Genomic DNA, 20,156 nt, shown 5'->3' on the forward strand with positions numbered 1-20,156 from the left:
TTCTCCATTTCACTCAGGTCCTGTAGTAGCGGGAGTGGTAGGCCTAACAATGCCACGTTATTGTCTTTTTGGAGACACTGTCAATACAGCTTCCAGAATGGAAAACAATGGGGAACCCCTTAAAATTCACATCAGTGCTCAATGCAAGGATGCACTAGATAAACTAGGTGGCTATATTATAGAAGAAAGAGGTATTGTTTCCATGAAGGGCAAAGGGAATGTAAGAACTTACTGGCTAACAGGGGCAACAGAACATGCAGTACAGAGTAGAGAAGTAGATCTGGCAAAACTTCCCCACTTATTTTCTTTTCCTGGAAGGAGCCCTAAGTTGAATTCCGAATCGAGACAACCATCTGTTTGTGGTGGTTTTGGGGGAATACATAGTAGAAGACATTCAAGTGTACCAAGAGGTTTGTTTTTAATTTCATCAATTTGCCCACTGTTGGCACTTATTCATTGAATAGTGCATATATATATATATATATATATATATATATATATATATATATATATATATATATATATAAATGAATAGATATGTACTCTTTGCGTTTATGCAGCTATTTTTATCAAGTACTTTCTTGGTTTTTTCTCATTTTGTCTTCAATCGAGGACCGCCTGCCCGGTACTGATGATGCCCAATAGGCTGAAACAGCTGTATACCGGTGGCTCTTAAATTGAAATCAATATGGGAATGATCAAAGAGTACTTATCTATTCATTTTTTGATTTTCATGGGATTATTTTTCAGCAGCTTGACTGCATTGCTAGATTATATATATATATATATATATATATATATATATATATATATATATATATATATATATATATATATATATTTCGAAAGTACATATTGTATAAAAGTCTAATTCAAATAACTCTAACCCTTTGATAAAATCTGTTGCAAGCATTTTAGAACATCATTGCAAATAAGGTTAAAAATGAATAATTGCTCAATTTTGCATCGAAAGCTACAATATTTGGTGGTAAATACTATTTTGTGATAGTAGGAGTGAACGATTAGGAAAACAAGGTGGCAGATTTTTTTGACAGCTGAAGGAGCAAAATATTGATTTTCAGGATAGAAGCTTTTTCAATTATGAATAGTCTGACCCGTTACTTGATGAACATTATCCATGATACTAACTATAGAATTTTCGCAATAAATTTTATTCAAAACACGTACCTCTACACAGTAGCTTCATCAGTTACTGGTGGCTTTTTACCGTTCTACATCTCCGTCTCTATACAAAAAAATGTGGGAAACATCCTTCATGTAATTCAATGTTCAAGTTCAGGTAGTTATTTAAAATGTGCTTCTTTTAGTTTTTTTCTGAAACAAACTTCTATGGATGATTCACAACTTTGTAAAAATTTCATTTTGAGCTTTATTGATTTTTTTGGGAGTTTCCTACATTTTGTGTATAAAGATAGAGAAGTAGAAAACTAAAAATATAACATTTTTCGTGAAAACTAATCTCTCCTAAAAAATATTTCCCTTTCAATGTATTGCCTTTCACTCTGAAGATTGTGATTGAACCTTTATTAATTTTTTCTGGTTACTACATACACCCCACCCAATAATATATCGAGTTTTATGTAGAAAAAATGTAAGTATAGCAATATTATAGTATAGTTCAAGTAAATGATACAGTGCAACCCACCTTCCAACAGCTCCCCTTTAATAATACAGTTAACGAGCTAACTTATTTCGTTATTCAATAATCATTTCTGATTATATAAGAATCACTGTGTGCAGTTTGATCTAATTTGAAAGATAGGATAGCTTACATCTTAATTTATAGTCGCGATATTATTTTATTGCAAATTATTTGTCTGTTATTTCACATTCACAATTATCTGTCACAATTATCTCCAAACGATTTCAACAGATGGCGATATCTATTGACTGGATTGAGTTAAGTAATCAATAGATGGCGCTGCTACGTTAAACCTACAAACGTGTCATACAAGCTACAATTCAATAGCATAACCACCTCGTGTTGTTGAAGCTAAAGTATAAATTAAATTTATTTTGTATTAAACGAAATATCGTGAAATTCAATTGTTTTTAGTTTTTAACAATTACTAGATAATGGGAACGGTGAAATAGAATTGCAACCAAATACGCAATGCATTAAATTGCCAAACAATTTCTGCACTGTTCTTCAGGAAAAAAATGAATTGATTCAGGGTATTTTTCCGGATATACAGAATAATTACTTGAATCATAACTGGCTCAGTCATCGGGCGATTTTAGCAGCCAAAAATGTTGATTTTGACGAAATTAACCTCCAGATACAACAGTTGTTACCAGGCGTTCTGATGTCTTTTAAATCAATCGATACTGTTGTTGATGAAAATGAAAATGTAAATTTTCCAATTAAATTTTTAAATTCACTAGATATACCTGTAATGCCACCACATAATTTTCGATTAAAGAATGGTTCCCTATTATTCTCCTACGTAATTTGAATCCACCTCAATTATTCAACGTTACGCATTTGGTCATCAAAAAGATCACCGGAAATATTCTTGAAGCAACCATTTTAACTGGGAAGTTTAAAGGAAAAGTGGTCCTGTTGCCACGTATTCCAATGATACCGTCAGATTCTACCATACCCTTCAGAAGGCTACAGTTTTCAATTCGTTTAGCTTTTGCCATATCCATAAATAAGTCTCAAGGCCAAACAATGTCCATTTGTGGTTTAGATTTGGAAAATCCATGTTTATCTTATGGGCAACTATATGCTGCAATAGAAATTAAAAGTATTTATAATTCAAAATAATAAATATTATTGTTAAAGATTTAAGACTATCTGCCCTACCTACATCATTCACAGCGGCGGCTCGTCAAAGGAGTCAAGGGAGGCTTGGCCTCCCCATAAAATTTGAGGCTATTCATCGCAATAAATTAAAAGAAATTGACAAATTATTATGATTATTTTTTTCTGAAAATGCTTGGGTATCATTACTTTACCATTAATTTTAAATATAAATTCATAATATGCCCGAAAAAACACTATCACTCATTACGTAGTAAGTACCACACTGTATTCTGAATCAACAAAACTCAAACGCACCGCCCATGAACGAATAAACCATCAACCTGAAATAATAAATGCCATACGCTGCAAGGAAACCAAGCCTCCGACCGCTTTAAAAAACACAGGCTCCATGAGACCGATCCAACCAGCGTCATACGTCCCGATTTGTTATTTCAGTTGCAGAAATTATAGCGTTAGAGGAGGCTAGTCTTCAGTTGGCCTCCGTTAGTGTACGACTGCGTTTGTTTTTTATTTAATTACTCGGACGGGATGACGTGACGGACGGGACTGAAAACTATTTCGGTAAATCGTGTTTTAGTGTTTCATGGTAATATTTTTTTATTTGTGTATAAAACAGGCAGTATTATATTATAGCAGTGCTTTTTGGTAATATTTTTAATGTGTTTTTAAAGTGTTTTCTTTCAATTTCAAGGTGTTTTCAGGTTTTCACTTTTCGGTAAGTTTTTTTTCATTTATTATGGATAAGTTGGACGAAATTAAAAAATCTGACGATATAATCGATTGGTTGCGGACAAATAATTTTAAGTCTTTATCTTATGAAAATGAATTTTACTTTATTAAAACTCTGGGAAGGCCTCAACCAAATTTGATTTCAATTGGAACGTCAGATAATTGACAAAATCGAGAATTTAATATTAGTTGGTACGATAAATGCGATTGGTTGAACGGCTCCATTAAACGAGAAAAACTTTTTTGTTGGCCCTGTGTTTTATTTTCCGTACAAATCTATTACCAAACATGGTCTAAAATAGGATACTCCGATTTAAAAAAATTTCTTCGTTCTACAGAAAGACATTTTAAATTTAAGGAGCATATATTTTCGTCTTGTAAATTAAAATTGTTAAGCAAACAAAATATAGCAACAGCTTTAGATACAGCTCAAAAAGAGGCCATAATTTCTTTTAATAATCAGGTTAGGGAAAATCGGTCGAATTTAAAAAGACATATCGATATTACGATTTATATGAGTTCCCAGCAAGAATTAGCTTTTCGCGGACACGATCTGTTTAAAATCTGATGAGACCGAAAATTCGATTAATCGCGGCAATTACAAGAAACTTTTAATGTGGTGGGGCAAATATGATTCACAATTTGGCACTTTTTTAAACGGTAGCGTTTTTTCGGGCACCTCAAAAACCATCCAAAATGAGCTTATAGACAGTGTGGCATATATTATTGAGGAAAATATAAGCAAGGAGATTGAAAGTGTTTCTTTTTTTGCATCGGAAATTGAAGAAACTACCGATGTTACCTGTACTTCACAACTTTCGATCGTTTTTAGATATGTCAAAGATGGTAATGTGGTAGAACGTTTTATGGGTTTTCATGATGTTTCATCTGGGCGCACAGCTGACGATTTATTTAATTTTTTAATGTGTACGTGTGACACCTATAATTTTAGGCAAAAGTTAATTGCGCAAACCTATGATGGAGCTGCGGTCATGGCCGGCCATTTAAATGGCTTACAAACTAAAATAAAGTCCATAGCTCCTCATGCACTTTTTATGCATTGTCATGCCCATACCCTAAATTTAGTATTAAGCAAAGCGTGCAACAACATAAACATTTTCGGGCCTCCGGCGGGCTTTTCTGTGTGTATATCGTCTTGATGACTTTAGCCTCCCCTGTTCTCCAATGTTATTTACTAACAACTTTGTAATATACTCATTTGTTACAAAATTGAATAAAAATAATAATAAATTTCAAAATTAATTATTTTGTATTGATTTTGCTTAATATCAACTGTACGATAATTTTAATTAATCGTAAAGTCCTTCCCCTTCAAATCCCAATCCAGTGGATTTCAATGCCAGCTTTAACGTTTCGGTCTTCGATCGTAAATAATAATTTCATTGTACTAAGGGGTTACGGTGATAGAAAATATGTCATGGAGGTCGCCATATTTTTTTACAAATGGCATCTATGTGAAAAAGCATGGTGGTCCCCGTGACTGATGTTCTCCTACCGTTCCTCTTAAATAGTTTACTACAATGTAATATAACAAAAACCTTAGCCGCAGCAACGCGTGGCCGGGTCTATTATGTTGATGACATAAAAATAATAATTTGTTTTACAATCAATCACTCAGTTACATACTGGATGAGTAAGTTATATCTGTAACGTTTTATACATACATTTTTACAATCATCTTTTCAGTTGTCCTGAAGAAGGAAATAAACATTTCCGAAAGCTTGACAAACTAGCAAAGAGTTTTCATCCTTGACCTTGACTGCAACCTCAAGATATTATCTAATTATATATATATATATATATATATATATATATCCTTTGATATATATATAGATATTATCTAATTATATATATATATATATATATATATATATATATATATATATATATATATATATATATATATATATATCCTTTGATGAGCTGTCGCGAATGATAGGAAGCGTTGTCAAGAATTATTACACTATTCGTAACCAAATTTGGGGTCAATGTGTTTTCAAACCATTCCTCGAAAATATTAGCTTCCATGTTTTTATGATAGTGTACATTGCAGTCCTCAAGTTTTTTCCACATAATTTCAAAGAATTCGAAACCCATCCTTTACTTCCTCCGCAATGCACAATGATTAGTCGCGATCCTTTGTTTGCAGGCATGTTAGGCATACACATTCTCGAACCATCATTCCACCCTTTCGTAACTGTGTCGTGAGTGTCATACCAAGATACGTTCAAATAGAAAATTTGCCGTTGTTCTTGTCTATATTTAGTTATTTGTTCTAAGTATTTGTTACGCAATCCCACTATTCTTCTACTTTCTATAACTTCTTGACGTTTGTTTATTATTTTAAATCTAAATCCTAGTTTCTTTATCCGATTCTGCTCACGTTATGGCCGGAAGTATTCAATTTATTCCTTATGATTTCAGTTGCAGGAATCTCATTGCTTTTGTAACAGTCATATATTGTTTTTTTCAATGATTTTATTAGATGAACATCTACAGGTTTTGGTAATCCTGTATCACATCGCGTCTTGCGTTCCCCTAAGGTTTGTCTTTGACTATTTTATATACAGTTGAGAAAGAAAATTTGGTCAAATCTGATGTTACTTGTAGATTCTTATATACATTGAAACATACCTACTCTCTGTGTTTCAATATTCAAATGCATCCGAATCTTATTCACTAGTATTTCTTTTTCACATTATTCACCATCGCTATTAGAATCACTATACTGGAAAAAGTCTGCATTGTTTTCACACTCATTATTACTATTAGTACTTGTCCAAGGACGTATTGTAATATCAATTCAGATGTGGTAATAGTATTTATAAGTGTTATGAGAAGTTTATTGAAAAACCTGTTCACTTCTTTGAATTTTTTTATACATCTTTATTCATTCAATATCTTATTAACTTCCTACTTTCATCAACATAGATCCCATCTAAGGATATCTGGTGTTCCCTGTTATGAAAAACTCGATGAAGACTGGCATTAATGTCAACTACAATTTGGTGATGTCTTTAGTCTTCAGTTTTTTATAATTCCAACGTTAAGAAAAGTCACTTTTATCATTTTTTTCAATTAAGATCTGCATCTTTAAGCAATATATAAGGCAGAATATGTTATTTTATTTTACAGTTGGTTGGAGATATTTGGATGCTGAACAAAAACACAATAAATCTGGAGTCACAAGTGAATTAAATGTCAGTATTAATGTAGAAGCATAAATTGTTCACAAATATTGTGCTATAAACAGTTAACATTTTAGAATATTTTTGAATCATATGACGAAACTTTTCATTTAAATTCGTGTTGAAGCAATAGTTCTGTGAATTTTTTTTTTCTGGTTGACCTAGCCGTTACTTGATGAAGATCCATAGTAATTTTACAATCTACACCTAACGATTTGATCTTCCCAAGTTTATTTTCAAAAATGTCACATGTTTTGCTATCACAGTTGCTTTTTTGTTGTTAATAACGCACTGAAAGTTATTTCTTTATTCTAATTTTTATATACGCCATGTAATCACCAGTGAAAACTACCGAGTAAGGTACTAACTCGATCACAATTACCTAGAGCACCAACTCAACTTTTATATATCTAAGTTTTATCCTCAATTATGATTACCTAGATCGTATATCAATAATAATGAATATTACTGGAATTTTTTCCCAACATCACAAGATCAATAATAATTTGAATTGAAAGGGGTTATATTTTTAGGAGTGATTAATTTTTGGGATTAAATCAAATAGGTGAACGAATGTCATTACGATGTCATCGATGACATAAGCAGACCAAGCTTATTCCGTGACATTCAAAATCGTAATTCATGAATGAAGTGTGTATATTTTCTATAATGTTATCCAATTTGGTACTGAAGAGCCTTAGGGCAAGTGTCTTAAGGCGAAACACCGGTGTATACCAGTTAGGGTGACAGTGTTCCATGTGAGTACAATTTATTACCATTCATTCAAAGTAGAACTCATGTGAATGATGTCTGATTCTTATTCCTCAACAAATGTTTGATATACAAACTGAATAGAGGAAAGTATCTTCTGTATAATTCAGTGTTCATATAGAAGTATTTGTTTCGAAAGAATTTTTTTTTTCGTGTAATTCAATGTTTATATGAAAGTAGCTGTTTCAGGAGGACTTTCTTTCAGTTTGTGTCTGAAAGTTACTTCTTTGCATGATCTACACATCCATGTATAGCGTTACTTATTTTCAAATTGATTACTTCCTTCCTTTCTTTGGAAGATTCTCTCATCCATTTTTTTTGTATCAGATGGAGTAGTAGAAGGCCAAAAACTTTCTTTCCCAAAAATCAATAATAATGTTTACGAAGACTAACATCAGTCTATAAGAAAACTAGTTCAGTACTGGTGATTATTTTAATTCAGTTGGTCATTCAGTAAAATGTTTGATTTTCTTAGTTTATTAATTTCTATTGCTACCGAATGATTTAGCTTTAAACCTTTATTTTCTATGTGTAAAATTTCGAAATTTCCGTTGAAAATATAATTTCCTCTAAAACATGATTTGCATATTTCGAACTTGTTTTCTTATTTCCATAGTTCATATGATGTTCCTGGATGGAATTCCTAATTGTTCTGCTGGTTTGACCAATATATACCACAATTACTACATAGTAGTAATTGTGGAACTTGTCGCTTCCCACTGTCTGTCCCTATGTATGCTTAGACCTTTAAAACTATGCAACGGATTTTGATGCGGGTGTTTTGATAGATAGAGTGATTCAAGAGGAAGGTTCATATGTATATAACATGCATAACAATAATAATAATAATAATAATAATAATACTTTCATTAGTCTCAAGAAACACACAGTTTTCTATAGTAAAGGCGGCGCTTCGCCCTATAGCACTTTATGATTAGCAGCGTTCGCACGTGATAATATGTATACAGGGTGTCCCTGGACTTCCTCTTTTCCTCTCGGGAATGTATAGATGGGGTCAAAATATCACCAGTACTTCATATAACTTTTTTTCCTAAAAGTCTTCGTAACCAAGTTACGGGCCCTCGAAGTTACAAAATGAAAAATGTTTTTCTTTGATAACTTTTCAAGTGAATATTCAAAATCATCCAAATTTTGGTAATTGACTAAACAAATGAATTCCGTCGATGAGCTTTCATGCAGGAGTCAGTTGTTTTGCTACAAAGTCAGGAACGGACTACCCCGATGGTCCACACCCCAAAACTTTGAAATGACAGATATTTTTCAACAAAATAAGGTTACTTGGACAATTTTATGAATAAAAGTACTCGTGTGGAAAGTCGATCGGAGCAACGAGTCTTGATAAAAATGTAGTTCTACTCGACGACATCAAACCCGCTCGTCCACCATTATTTGAAATGAATAATTATCAAAGCAGAAATTATAATGATAACGTTAATTCAACAACATTTATAACAGGAATAATACAAAGTATGCTAAAATGAAGTCGTAAACAAAAAGTACAGTACCTATATGGAAGTTTAAGTCACAATTGTGATAGCAGATATTATTTCAAAAGAAATATCAAGTTCTGTAGATTCGTGGTGTTTTTAAACTAACAAGCTACTCTACTATGAAATATCGAATTCATTCCATATTTTGTATGTACATAATACGTGTGGAATAATCACGTTTCGTGTTGATCAGATATCTAAATCTCATGAAACTCAACATTCGAATGTTTCAAATTCTTCTTCACAGCTAAACTGTTGAGAAGTTTCACGCACATCGGAAAAAATATTTACTATACTAATAAAAAGCAAACGAATGAACTACAAAAACGGTTGCACATGATCAGGTGAAAAATATCCAGGGAATAATATTTCTTTCACAGATGTTGACAAAAAAACCTTTTAGAAAGTTTTGATAAAAAATGAGAAACTGGAATGCGATTTTGTTTTGTTGAGTGGTGCGTTGTCATATGACTATAATTGTATTGTCAATATTCTATAGGATATTTTGAATTTTTTTGATATGGCCGAACAGTTTACATTCAATGAATATGCAGATATGCATGTATTTTATGGACGAGCAGACAGGTATGTAATAATTGATAATTAATTTGAGCACGTAGTTTTATTTCGATATTATTGTAGGTACAGTTTTGCCAAAACGAGGTGGTGAGGGCGCTCCTAGGACTGTACGTACCGTTGTATTGGGGGAAAATATTTTGGAAGCCGTCGCTGATGATCCTTCAATGAGCATCAGAAATCTATCAGAACAGTTCCATACATCCAAGTCCACTATTCATAGAATAATTGGGGAACAACTGCTCCACCCATTTCACATCCAGAAAGTACATGCCATGACACCTCAAGATTTTCCAGCACGACTGGAATATGCCGATTGGTTCATGGATAGGCAAAGAGAGGATATGACTTTTATTAATCGAGTTTTATTCACTGATGAAGCAGGTTTCAGTAGAGATGGAGTTATCAACTCTCATAATCTCCATATATGGGCCGAAGAAAATCCCCATGGGATATTGCAAACCAAACACCAACGGAAATTCAACGTGAATGTTTGGGCTGGTATCATAGGAAACCATCTTATAGGACCATTCGTTCTACAGGACCGATTGAATGGAGAACGTTATTTGGAGTTCATTCAGAATGGACTTTTGGAACATGTTCCATTGCAAACCCGAAGAGATATGTGGTTTAGTCATGATGGCGCTCCTCCTCATTTTAGTTTGATTGTGCGTGACCATCTGAACCATATTTTCCACAATAGATGGATTGGTAGAGGTGGGCCATATTCATGGCCATCGCGGTCTCCGGATTTAAATCCATTGGATTTCTTTCTGTGGGGGCATCTAAAAAGCCTTGTTTACGCTACACCTATTCACACAAGAGATGCATTGTTGAATAGAATAACATTACATTGTGAAGCCATACGAAACGACCCTGGAATGCTATTTCAAGTACAGAGATGGTGTCTTGGCAGACTAAGAAAATGTATAGAGAGAGAAGGTGGTCATATCGAGCAGTTTCTGTAGCGGATTTTTCATTTCTGTTTGCTCTTGAGGCTCTTGAGTTTCGTTAGTTAAACGTGTTTGCATTATAAAAATTCGTTATGAACATTTTACCTATCATTTCCATTTTCCTTAAAAACTAATATTTTCGAATAATGGTAGACATCTCAGGATAAATGTTGTTGAATTAACGTTATCATTATTATTTCTGCTTTGATAATTATTCATTTCAAATAATGGTGGACGAGCGGGTTTGATGTCGTCGAGTGAAACTACATTTTTATCAAGACTCGTTGCTCCGATCGACTTTCCACACGAGTACTTTTATTCATAAAATTGTCCAAGTAACCTTAATTTGTTGAAAAATATTGAAAAATATCTGTCATTTCACAGTTTTGGGGTGTGGACCATCGGGGGTAGTCCGTTCCTGACTTTGTAGCAAAACAACTGACTCCTGCATGAAAGCTCATCGAAGGAATTCATTTGTTTAGTCAATTACCAAAATTTGGATGATTTTGAATATTCACTTGAAAAGTTATCAAAGAAAAACATTTTTCATTTTGTAACTTCGAGGGCCCGTTACTTGGTAACGAAGGATTTTAGGAAAAAAAGTTATATGAAGTACTGGTGATATTTTGACCCCATCTATACATTCCCGAGAGGAAAAGAGGAAGTCCAGGGACACCCTGTATATAAAATTAGCATTGAACCCGTGCGGAGCCGTGACAGGTCGCTAGTTTAATTTATATACTACTGATTTATCGAATTTGGATGTTTTGTCTTTATTATTTTTCACTAACTTTCCCAACGTATTGCCTGTTCTATATGCAACTTTAATATCATGTTCATTTAAAAACGGAGCAACTTTTTCGGTTGTTTTCCCGAAATATGTTAAAGCTCTATAATTTTGATTTTGATTATCTACCTTATCGATAGGAAAGCCGTCCCGAATCGCGTTTGGGTAGACTTTTTTGGAAAGTATTTTGTGTAACTTCAAATCGTTGCAATTTGCTTAATGATATTGAGTTCTTCATTAAAATTATCTATTGAGAGAGGAACCTTGACTAATCTATGCATCATGCTATTATAAGATGCTATTTTGTGTTGATACAGATGGGTAGAATCGCAATGAATAGTAGTATTCGTATAGGAAGGTTTGTGATGAATTGAAAAATCATGTTTGTTGTTCAATCTACTGACTGTCAAGTCCAAGAAACTGATTGAGTTTTAATTGTCTGCTTCAATAGTGAACTGAATGTTTTCATGAATTTTGTTAATATTTCTGTGAAACATACCAAAACGTCATTCACATATCTATGCCAATATAAGAAATACTCAATCAAAGGAAGCTCAAGAAATGACTTCTCTAGGTACCTGACTAGGTAGTTTTCACTGGTGATTAGGTTGGGTATACAAGAATTCTGTTTAAAATCTGTTTTTCCGTTAACCAGCTATCGCACCCCTACGAACGACAACCCTCAGAAGTCGAAACTGGTGCGAGCTAAGGATTAACGAGGTCTTACCTTTTAACGTGTGATTCCTAACACAGGTTTTACGATAACAAGTGAAAATCGATCGTTCAGACTAGGACTTGAAGCACCGACTAACACGGCAGTCAATTCGAGTGAGTGAACAAAGCACCCACGTCGAACTGCTTGGCTACTTTCAGTATATTATTCAATATGTTGCAAGATGGCGTCGACTGATGAGCAGGCAGAAAATGTAGTCTGCATTGTAAATGAAAATAATTTCAAAGAAAAAGTTTTTAAGTGTTGTCAGACCAAACATACTAAAGTTCTTGTGTGCGTTAAATGTGGAAATGTATTTCATACACCTTATGCAGTTAGACACAAATTAAAATGAATCAAGATATGTGACACCAGAATAAAGTGTTGTGAACAAGATGGAACTATCACTGCAAATCATGTAAATAAGTTAGAATCAATGGAAAGCAATTTAACAAATGAAACTCTAATTCTAGAGAATCAACTTATGCATAAATTAGTAAAAGAAAAAGATGATAAATATAATTTACTACTAGAATACAATCAGTTGCTGAAACAAAACATCACGTACTTGGAAGAAAAACTAAAATCAACAAAAAAGTCGACTGATAAACCGCAGTTGAAGAAAACCCAAAATCAAGATACTACAAAAAAACAAGTCCAAAATACACCTGTACTACAAATAAACAATGACTCAGAGGAAATACCTATTGAATCTTCACAAATAGTCCAGGACAAACAGGGGAAATCTGAATCATTAATTGAAAAAAAAGCACCTATAGTAAAAAGTGTACTTGAGGATGATCAGTTAAATATTATGAATGAGATAATTTATCACGATCGTGTAACCGCAAAAATATCGTGAATCTGAGGACTTTCAAACTGTTATACACAAAAAAGGAAGTATATTAAAAAAATTTGGAGAAAATGAAACCCATGAGGATTTTGGCATAGGTAAAAAAGTATGGCTTTATTTGTACCGAATCAAACGTCATGTTACCTCAGATAAAATAACACCATATATCAAAGATCAGAACATTTTCAAAAATGCTGATATCATTATAAAACAACTGCCCACAAATGAATCACAAAGCAAATGTTTTATGTTTGGTATCGACTTCGATCTTAAGGATGAAATCTACAAACAATCAACTTGGCCAAGAAGCATAGCTTAACGTTTTGACTTTAATAGATACCATAGTTATCAAAGGAGAAACACGGATTTTTAAATACAAATCCATCTAAGCTGAACACAAATGGAACAAACCCAGGAAAAAAGTGTGGACCTGAATATTTTTTATCAAAACGTTCAATCAATGCGAAATAAACTTGATGAGACTGAGAGTTTTCTAGAATATTATCACCAAAAAACTTCATCTGACATTTTGTGTTTCAGTGAAACCTGTCTAAATGAAATTGAAACTGAGTTTCTTGACATATCTGGTTTTAAAATTGGTTCTTATTACTGCAGAAATGCTCATATCCATGGTGGCACTGCAATTTTGGTAAGAAAAGGCCTTTACGTTTCTAATAGAGTTGATCTAACAAACTTATCGCGCGATCTCACCTGTGAAATCTCGGCAATTGAAATTATTGATAAAGATATCATTATTGTTACTATTTATCGATCTCCAAATGGGGTATTTTCAGAGTTTCTTGAAGTGTTCAGCAATCTATTATTGAAATGTGAAAAGTACGATGTTATCATAAATGGTGATTTCAACATAAAATTTAATAGAAAAGATGAAATTCCTCATGAATTTATAGATCTCCTACTGATAAATAACCTTAATATCACTGTCATGGAAAATACAAGACTAAACAATTGTCTAGATAACATCTTATCAAATTTCACTGTAGGTTATAAAACATCAGTAATTGAGACACATCTCTCTGACCACAAAGCTATTATTTTTAGTTGTAAATTATCAAATCAAAACGGTATGAAGGAACAAAATATCGGCCGTCCAATTACAGTAGTAGGACTAAATAAATTTTTCAATATAATTGATCACACAGACTGGAGATTTGTTGATAACAATATGCTACCTCTCGAATGTCAGTTTGAAATATTCATTAAATTATTACAAGAAGCAACGTACAAATCCTTTCCAGAAGAAAAACTAAAACCCTACAAAAGCATTACTAAACCCTGCTTTAATGATACATTTAGAAATATGCGGGACCATATGAATCTACTAAAAGAAATATATGATTATTCAGAATGTACCGATGACTTAAATCAATATAAAAAATTAAAATTAAACTATCGTAGGACACTGAAACAATCGAAATTAAATTATAATAATAGTCTTATTGAAAATTCAGATAATATCTCGAAAACATCTTGCAAGCTGATAAACGCAAACTATAATAGATCAAATCAGAATATAAACGTGACAAATAATCAGATAACAGCATATACTTTCAACGATTACTTCATAAATGTTCCCAAATCTATTATGTCAAATTTGCCATTTAGTCAAAAAAAATGTCTTTCTCACATACATAAAGATGTCACTAAAAATGTCACAAAGTTAAACATTACTGAGGTATCTCCAAATAAAATCAGATGCCATAAATAATATGAAGAGCAATAAAATTAAGGATTTTTATGAACTAAATATGAATCTCTTGAAATCAGTAAAAAATCAAATAATATCTCCTTTATGTAAATTGCTAAATAAAAGTATACAATTAGGAATTTATCCAAATTGCCTTAAAATTTCAAAAGTTGTGCCTGTGTTTAAAAAAGGTGATCCAAATGATATGGCTAATCACAGACCAATTTCATTACCCCCTATATTATCAAAAATTTATGAGAAAATACTGTCAAAAATTATTAATCATCTTGAACAAAAATTTTTTTTTACAAATTCCCAGTTTGGCTTTCGAAATAATAAATCTACAACTCTCGCAATAAGTAAACTTGTGGATACTGTAAACTATGGTTTTGATAACAAGAAATTTGTTGGATGCCTGTTATGTTATCTGTCAAAGGCCTTTGGTTGCGCTTCTCATGATATCCTCTTATCAAAGCTAAATCTATATGAAATTGATGATAAACTATTAGGGCTTATAACTTCCTACCTATCTGACAGAAAACAAATTACTTACTTCAATAAACAATGTTCAAATTTATCATCGGTAGATATGGGGTTCCTCAGGGCTCGGTACTGGGCCCGCTACTGTTCTTACCTGCGGTGGTGCCAGACACTGAGGTGATCCTCTTTGCTGATGATACGACATTGATTGGAACAAATCTCTCCATAACTAATTTGAAGGAAAAAATCATAGAGGCACAGTTGAAGGTTGATAATTGGTTCAACTGTAACAGGCTTCGCTTAAATGACTCAAAAACTGACTATATTGTTTTCTCTCTTAGAAATCATGACATGGAGTTGAAGTCAAATGTGAAATTTCTAAGAGTAATGCTTGACTCATCTTTAACATGGAAATCTCATGTTGATTATTTAGCGAAAAAACTGTGCAGGGTAACTTATCTCCTAAAAAACTTGGTCAAAATTGTTAGCAATAAAGTACTATTGAAGGCTTACTATGCGTTATTTCAGTCACTAGTTCTGTATGCATTTCTCTGTTGGAGTCACTCGGCACATACTGAAAGAATTTTTGGCAGCCAGAGACGAGCTATTCGATATATGCTCTCTCTTACTCATAGGGAGGATATTAGAGAAAAATTTATAAAATTTGGTATCTTAACTATACCGTCACTATACATTTATTAATGCATCAAGTTTATAAAAGTCAATATAAAAACTTATGACTATGTATCCATTACTCATTTACATAATACCCGACAAAAAAATAATTTAGTTCTACAGTATCATAGGTTGTCTTAAATCAGAAATTATAAAAATTATTATGGTCCAATATTCTTCAACAAAATTCCTGAAGCTATACGCTGTACCCCTACTAAAAGTTTCCTACAAATAATAAAAAAACTACTTATCGAAAAAGCGTATTATAGCATTGAAGAATTCCTCTCTGATGATGTGGTCTCTTCTTTGCCGATGTTGCAGTGACACACAGGTAGAGCATAAATATTATAAAACTATCTTTAAGTTCAAACCTTTTATATTATGTAGATGTAATTATAACCATAACTTACCTATTTTACTAGTATATTTCCACCTGACTTGTGTAAACATGAAGAGTGTAAAGCATCAATAAAATTTCTTTCTTTCTTTCTCTATGAAATAGCGAAACATGAAATATAACTTTCGGATGTCAAAGTCCCTTTTTAAAAATTAATTTTATTAACAAAAATTGATGTTAACAGTATGAGAGCATAATTATAACTGAATTACAAAAGTATTCTTCCCATGAAGATAAGAATGCTTGCACATCAGTTTCCCAGAATCGCGAGATTCTGCTTCAGCATGGTCAGCGGTTCACATGGGAACGGGCGATATAATTCCTCCCCCGAAGATTCAACGTAGGAGGGTCAGCGAGGAAGTTGAACCCTAGACATCTCGATATCTTGACTTGGTTTGGATGGTCCATTGGTTTTGCACCCTCTGAAGCCAATCTTCTTGTGCAGTAGGTACAAACAGATTGATACTAGGACCAAGTAGATAAACATCGTCCAAAAACTTGGGATATGTGCTACGTCTTTGAAAGATATAATCGGTTCGTTTTTCATTATTGCGGTTTTTATTGAATGAAGTTCATCCAGGTTCAGGTCATCAAGTTGGATCCCTATTGATTTGGATGGCTCTGGCTTCCCTTCTTCCAAGTCTGGTAAGATGATTGGTTGACTATTGGTAACTTGGTGATCGTTGGTTATGATTTGGTTGCCACAGGATAACTGGCATCCAATTGGAATGTCGAATAGATAACTTCCAGGTAGTAGGTTCTCGATTTCGTTCTGGTTCTGGCACTTGAGTTTGGTAGTTTGTTGAGCCGGTAGCAGGACAACCCATTTGTTTGAGTTGTCTAGTTGTCTAATGGCTGGTCTCGATAAATGTATGACAGTCTGCTTACAAGTGGAGGTGTTCTGGACATTGAGTAGCTGGATTTCGCATGGATTGTCTTCTGTCAGCTCTCTGATGTTGGTGGATGGGCAGATATAGGTTCGATGGGAGATCTCCAAACAAGGATCGCTCAAGAATGCATACAATTTTTCGTTTTTTGTCAAATATTTGTTTTGAGGTATAACAGCCTTAAACTGACCCTTAGTTAATATCGGAATAGAAAATAGGTGATAGTAATCGAAATTTGATGGATGGGTAATTGGAATATGCAAGATATAGGTTATTCTGAAATTTGATATATAGCTTTTGAGGCTAATAATTTTTTCATAAAGCAAAGTATTCTCGAAACTTATTTCAATTGGTAGTTGGTCTTTCTCAACAATTTTATTCAATTTTTGCAGTTCTTTGAACAAATCTTTTGTTTTTATAATACTAGGATGAAGAATGTTCAGTCTAGAAAATTGTATTGAGTTTTCAACATCTTGCAAAATTGAATTTATGATTTCAAATGTATTGATTATCTGATTCAAGATGTCTTTAATAAACATAGAGTTTTCTTTATACGTTTGATTTTCAACAATTTTCGCTATTTGATTAATTTTTGATTCCAAAAGCCTTTCGTTATGTTTCACTTGCTGAACTGTACTATTGAACTGATCAATTAATGAGATTGAGAGTGAGTTTTGCTTCTTGATATTCGTTACTAGATTATTTTGATTATCTTGTAATTCTTTGATCAGGCGGTCATATTTTTCACCATCGTTGGAATCTAAATTTCCTGTGATCGACTTGAAAATGGATCCAATTCCGTTTATAAGACCGCGCTTTGTTCTAAGTGGATGTGGTAAAATATTGTTGAGTCTATCAGTCACCTCCTTTTCCGAAAATTCTAATATTTTTAAATAGTTAGATGTGTCCCATGAGTAGTCTTTGTGACCGCCTACAAGTGTCCTTACATTTTTTGAATGGAATTTCAGTTTATTTACCTCCACGATTATTGGATTTAAATCATAATAATGAATAAGTGAATATGCGTGCGTTTCGACTTTGGCTGTTCCAAGTTTGAGAGGAATAAGTCCTGGATTGTTCTTTAGGTTTTGTTTAGATATATTTTCTTGGAGTCCGAGAGTTCCAGATAATCTGAAAAATTAATCAATTTTTAATGGGAGATGGGTATTTTTTGAGGGGACGTTTTAAATTGTCCATGTGAATTTTTTGTTGGTTTTCTGTAGAAACTGTTTTCATTGTATGATCGACCGTTTTGATTTGAGTTGGTTTTTGAAATTTATTTGCATCCTTCTGCCTAATATGTTTTTTCACGTAAACTTTTTGTTTGGTTTTGAATACAATGGGATCATCACGTTTTTTATTTTCTCGTTCTACTATCTTTTCCTTTTGCTTTATTAGATCCGAGTTTATTTTGGAATAGAGGAGTTTCGATCGTTCCTTGTGATCATTGGTGTAATCATTTAGTAATTTCCGATCAATATCAATATTGAAAGGATCATTGGTTGAAATGTGACCACTTATGATGTCAATTGGCTTGAGTTTTGTGACCGAATGTATAGAGTGGTTGTATGCCAAAATTGCGTACAACATTTTCATTTTTGGAGGGGTTTTCAAAAATCCTCTAGTGTTGAGTAGACGAATGTGTTCTAGAATGGTAGAATGGAACCGTTCTATCATTCCATTGGATTGAGGATGGTGTGGTGATGTGAAATGAACTTCGACTTTGTGTAAAGCCAGGAGTTCCGAAATGAGGAAGTTATTGAATTCGGTACCATTGTCAACGATAATTCGTTTGGGGATACCATGATGAGAAAAAAATTGAATGAGGTTGTCGGCTATTTCCGTACCTGTCAAGGAGTTGACTAGGTATGCCTGTGCGTATTTTGAAAAACTGTCTATGATTGTGAGAAATTTTCTACTTTCGATAGTGAATGTATCCATATGTACGATTTCGAAAGGTTTGGTTGCTGTAGGGGTGATGTTGAGCTTCATTTTGATGGGGTTTCGCTCATATTTGCTTTGTTGGCAAATAAGGCATTGATTAATATATGTTCGAATGGTTTCTTTTATGTTCGGCCAGTAATGTTTTTCCTTAATTCTTGCGAAAGTTTCGTCAACACCGCGGTGGTTTGACTTACCTTCATGGTGGTTTTTGATAATTTCTTGAACGTCTTCTTTTTTTGTAACGTCCAGAAGCTTTTTGGTACACCTTTTGAATTTTATAGAGGGCCACTTGAAATATTTTTGAATTGTTGCCGAAAATGGTTCATAAAGTTCGGGGTTTTCAAAATAGACATGGTACTGCACTCCTGGGGCGACATATTCTTTGATAAAATTCAAAATATCGTTTTCTGTATTATTTTGCGATATTTGTACATGAATTCTCATCTTTTTCTCGAACAGAATGGTAGTTTTAGGTTTGGCCGGAGAATGGAGAACTGAGCTTATAATCAACTGATTGAGCCCTAGGTTCACGGCACACTGCGCTATTGGAATTGTTACAACAGGGTTCTGTTCAGCATTTGAGTGAATGGTGTCATCTTCTATTTGTTCGATATTAGGTTGCAATGGTGAAGAAATGTCATTTCTTCCATTACCTGTGGAAGGTAATTCATTGTCTTCGTGTATTCTGAGTTCTGGTAGGGGTTCATCTCCTGTACGTTCGGTATCAGGTTGAACTTGTAAAGAAAGATTGTCATTTTCTGTGTGACTTTTCGGAGGTAACTCGTTGTCCGTATTATTTACATGCATTTCGTTAGGATGAATCATGATGGGGGAATATTCAGTGTCCAGATTGGGTTCTCCAATAATCAAAATATCGGAAGAGGGTTGATAATCCGGGGTTTCAAGGCAACGACTTACTGGGTTTCCTTGACCACTGAAAGTGACACCTTGATTTGTTAGACGTTGTGATTCGTCTAGTATGTCATCCAATTCCTCCCAAAAGGTTTTGGTGTCCTTAGTGTGGATTTCGACACGGGATAAAGCATCGGCGTTGGTGTTCAACTTGCCTTTTTTGTAGATTATGGTATAATCGTATTCCTCTAGTTTGATCCGCCATCTCAGCAATTTTGAGTTGGGGTCCTTCAGAGAGAATAACCACTGAAGGGGTTTGTG

General features: G+C 33.5%; 1 protein-coding gene across 9 annotated transcripts in view; it reads left to right on the forward strand.

The window, feature by feature from the left end:
* The window catches only part of LOC111512194 (receptor-type guanylate cyclase Gyc76C), a 343,637-nt gene that overhangs the window by 316,132 nt on the left and 7,349 nt on the right, over positions 1 to 20,156 (forward strand). For all 9 annotated transcript variants that reach the window (XM_074170390.1, XM_074170389.1, XM_074170393.1 and 6 more), the window contains one exon: positions 18 to 410. In XM_074170390.1, coding sequence (XP_074026491.1) covers positions 18 to 410 — 393 coding nt within the window. The remainder of the gene's footprint in view (positions 1 to 17; positions 411 to 20,156) is intronic.

Source organism: Leptinotarsa decemlineata, unplaced genomic scaffold (assembly GCF_025532065.1).
Source record: "Leptinotarsa decemlineata unplaced genomic scaffold, Ldec_3_MD MMD2_P_RNA_scaffold_9, whole genome shotgun sequence".
Lineage (NCBI taxonomy): Eukaryota > Metazoa > Arthropoda > Insecta > Coleoptera > Chrysomelidae > Leptinotarsa > Leptinotarsa decemlineata.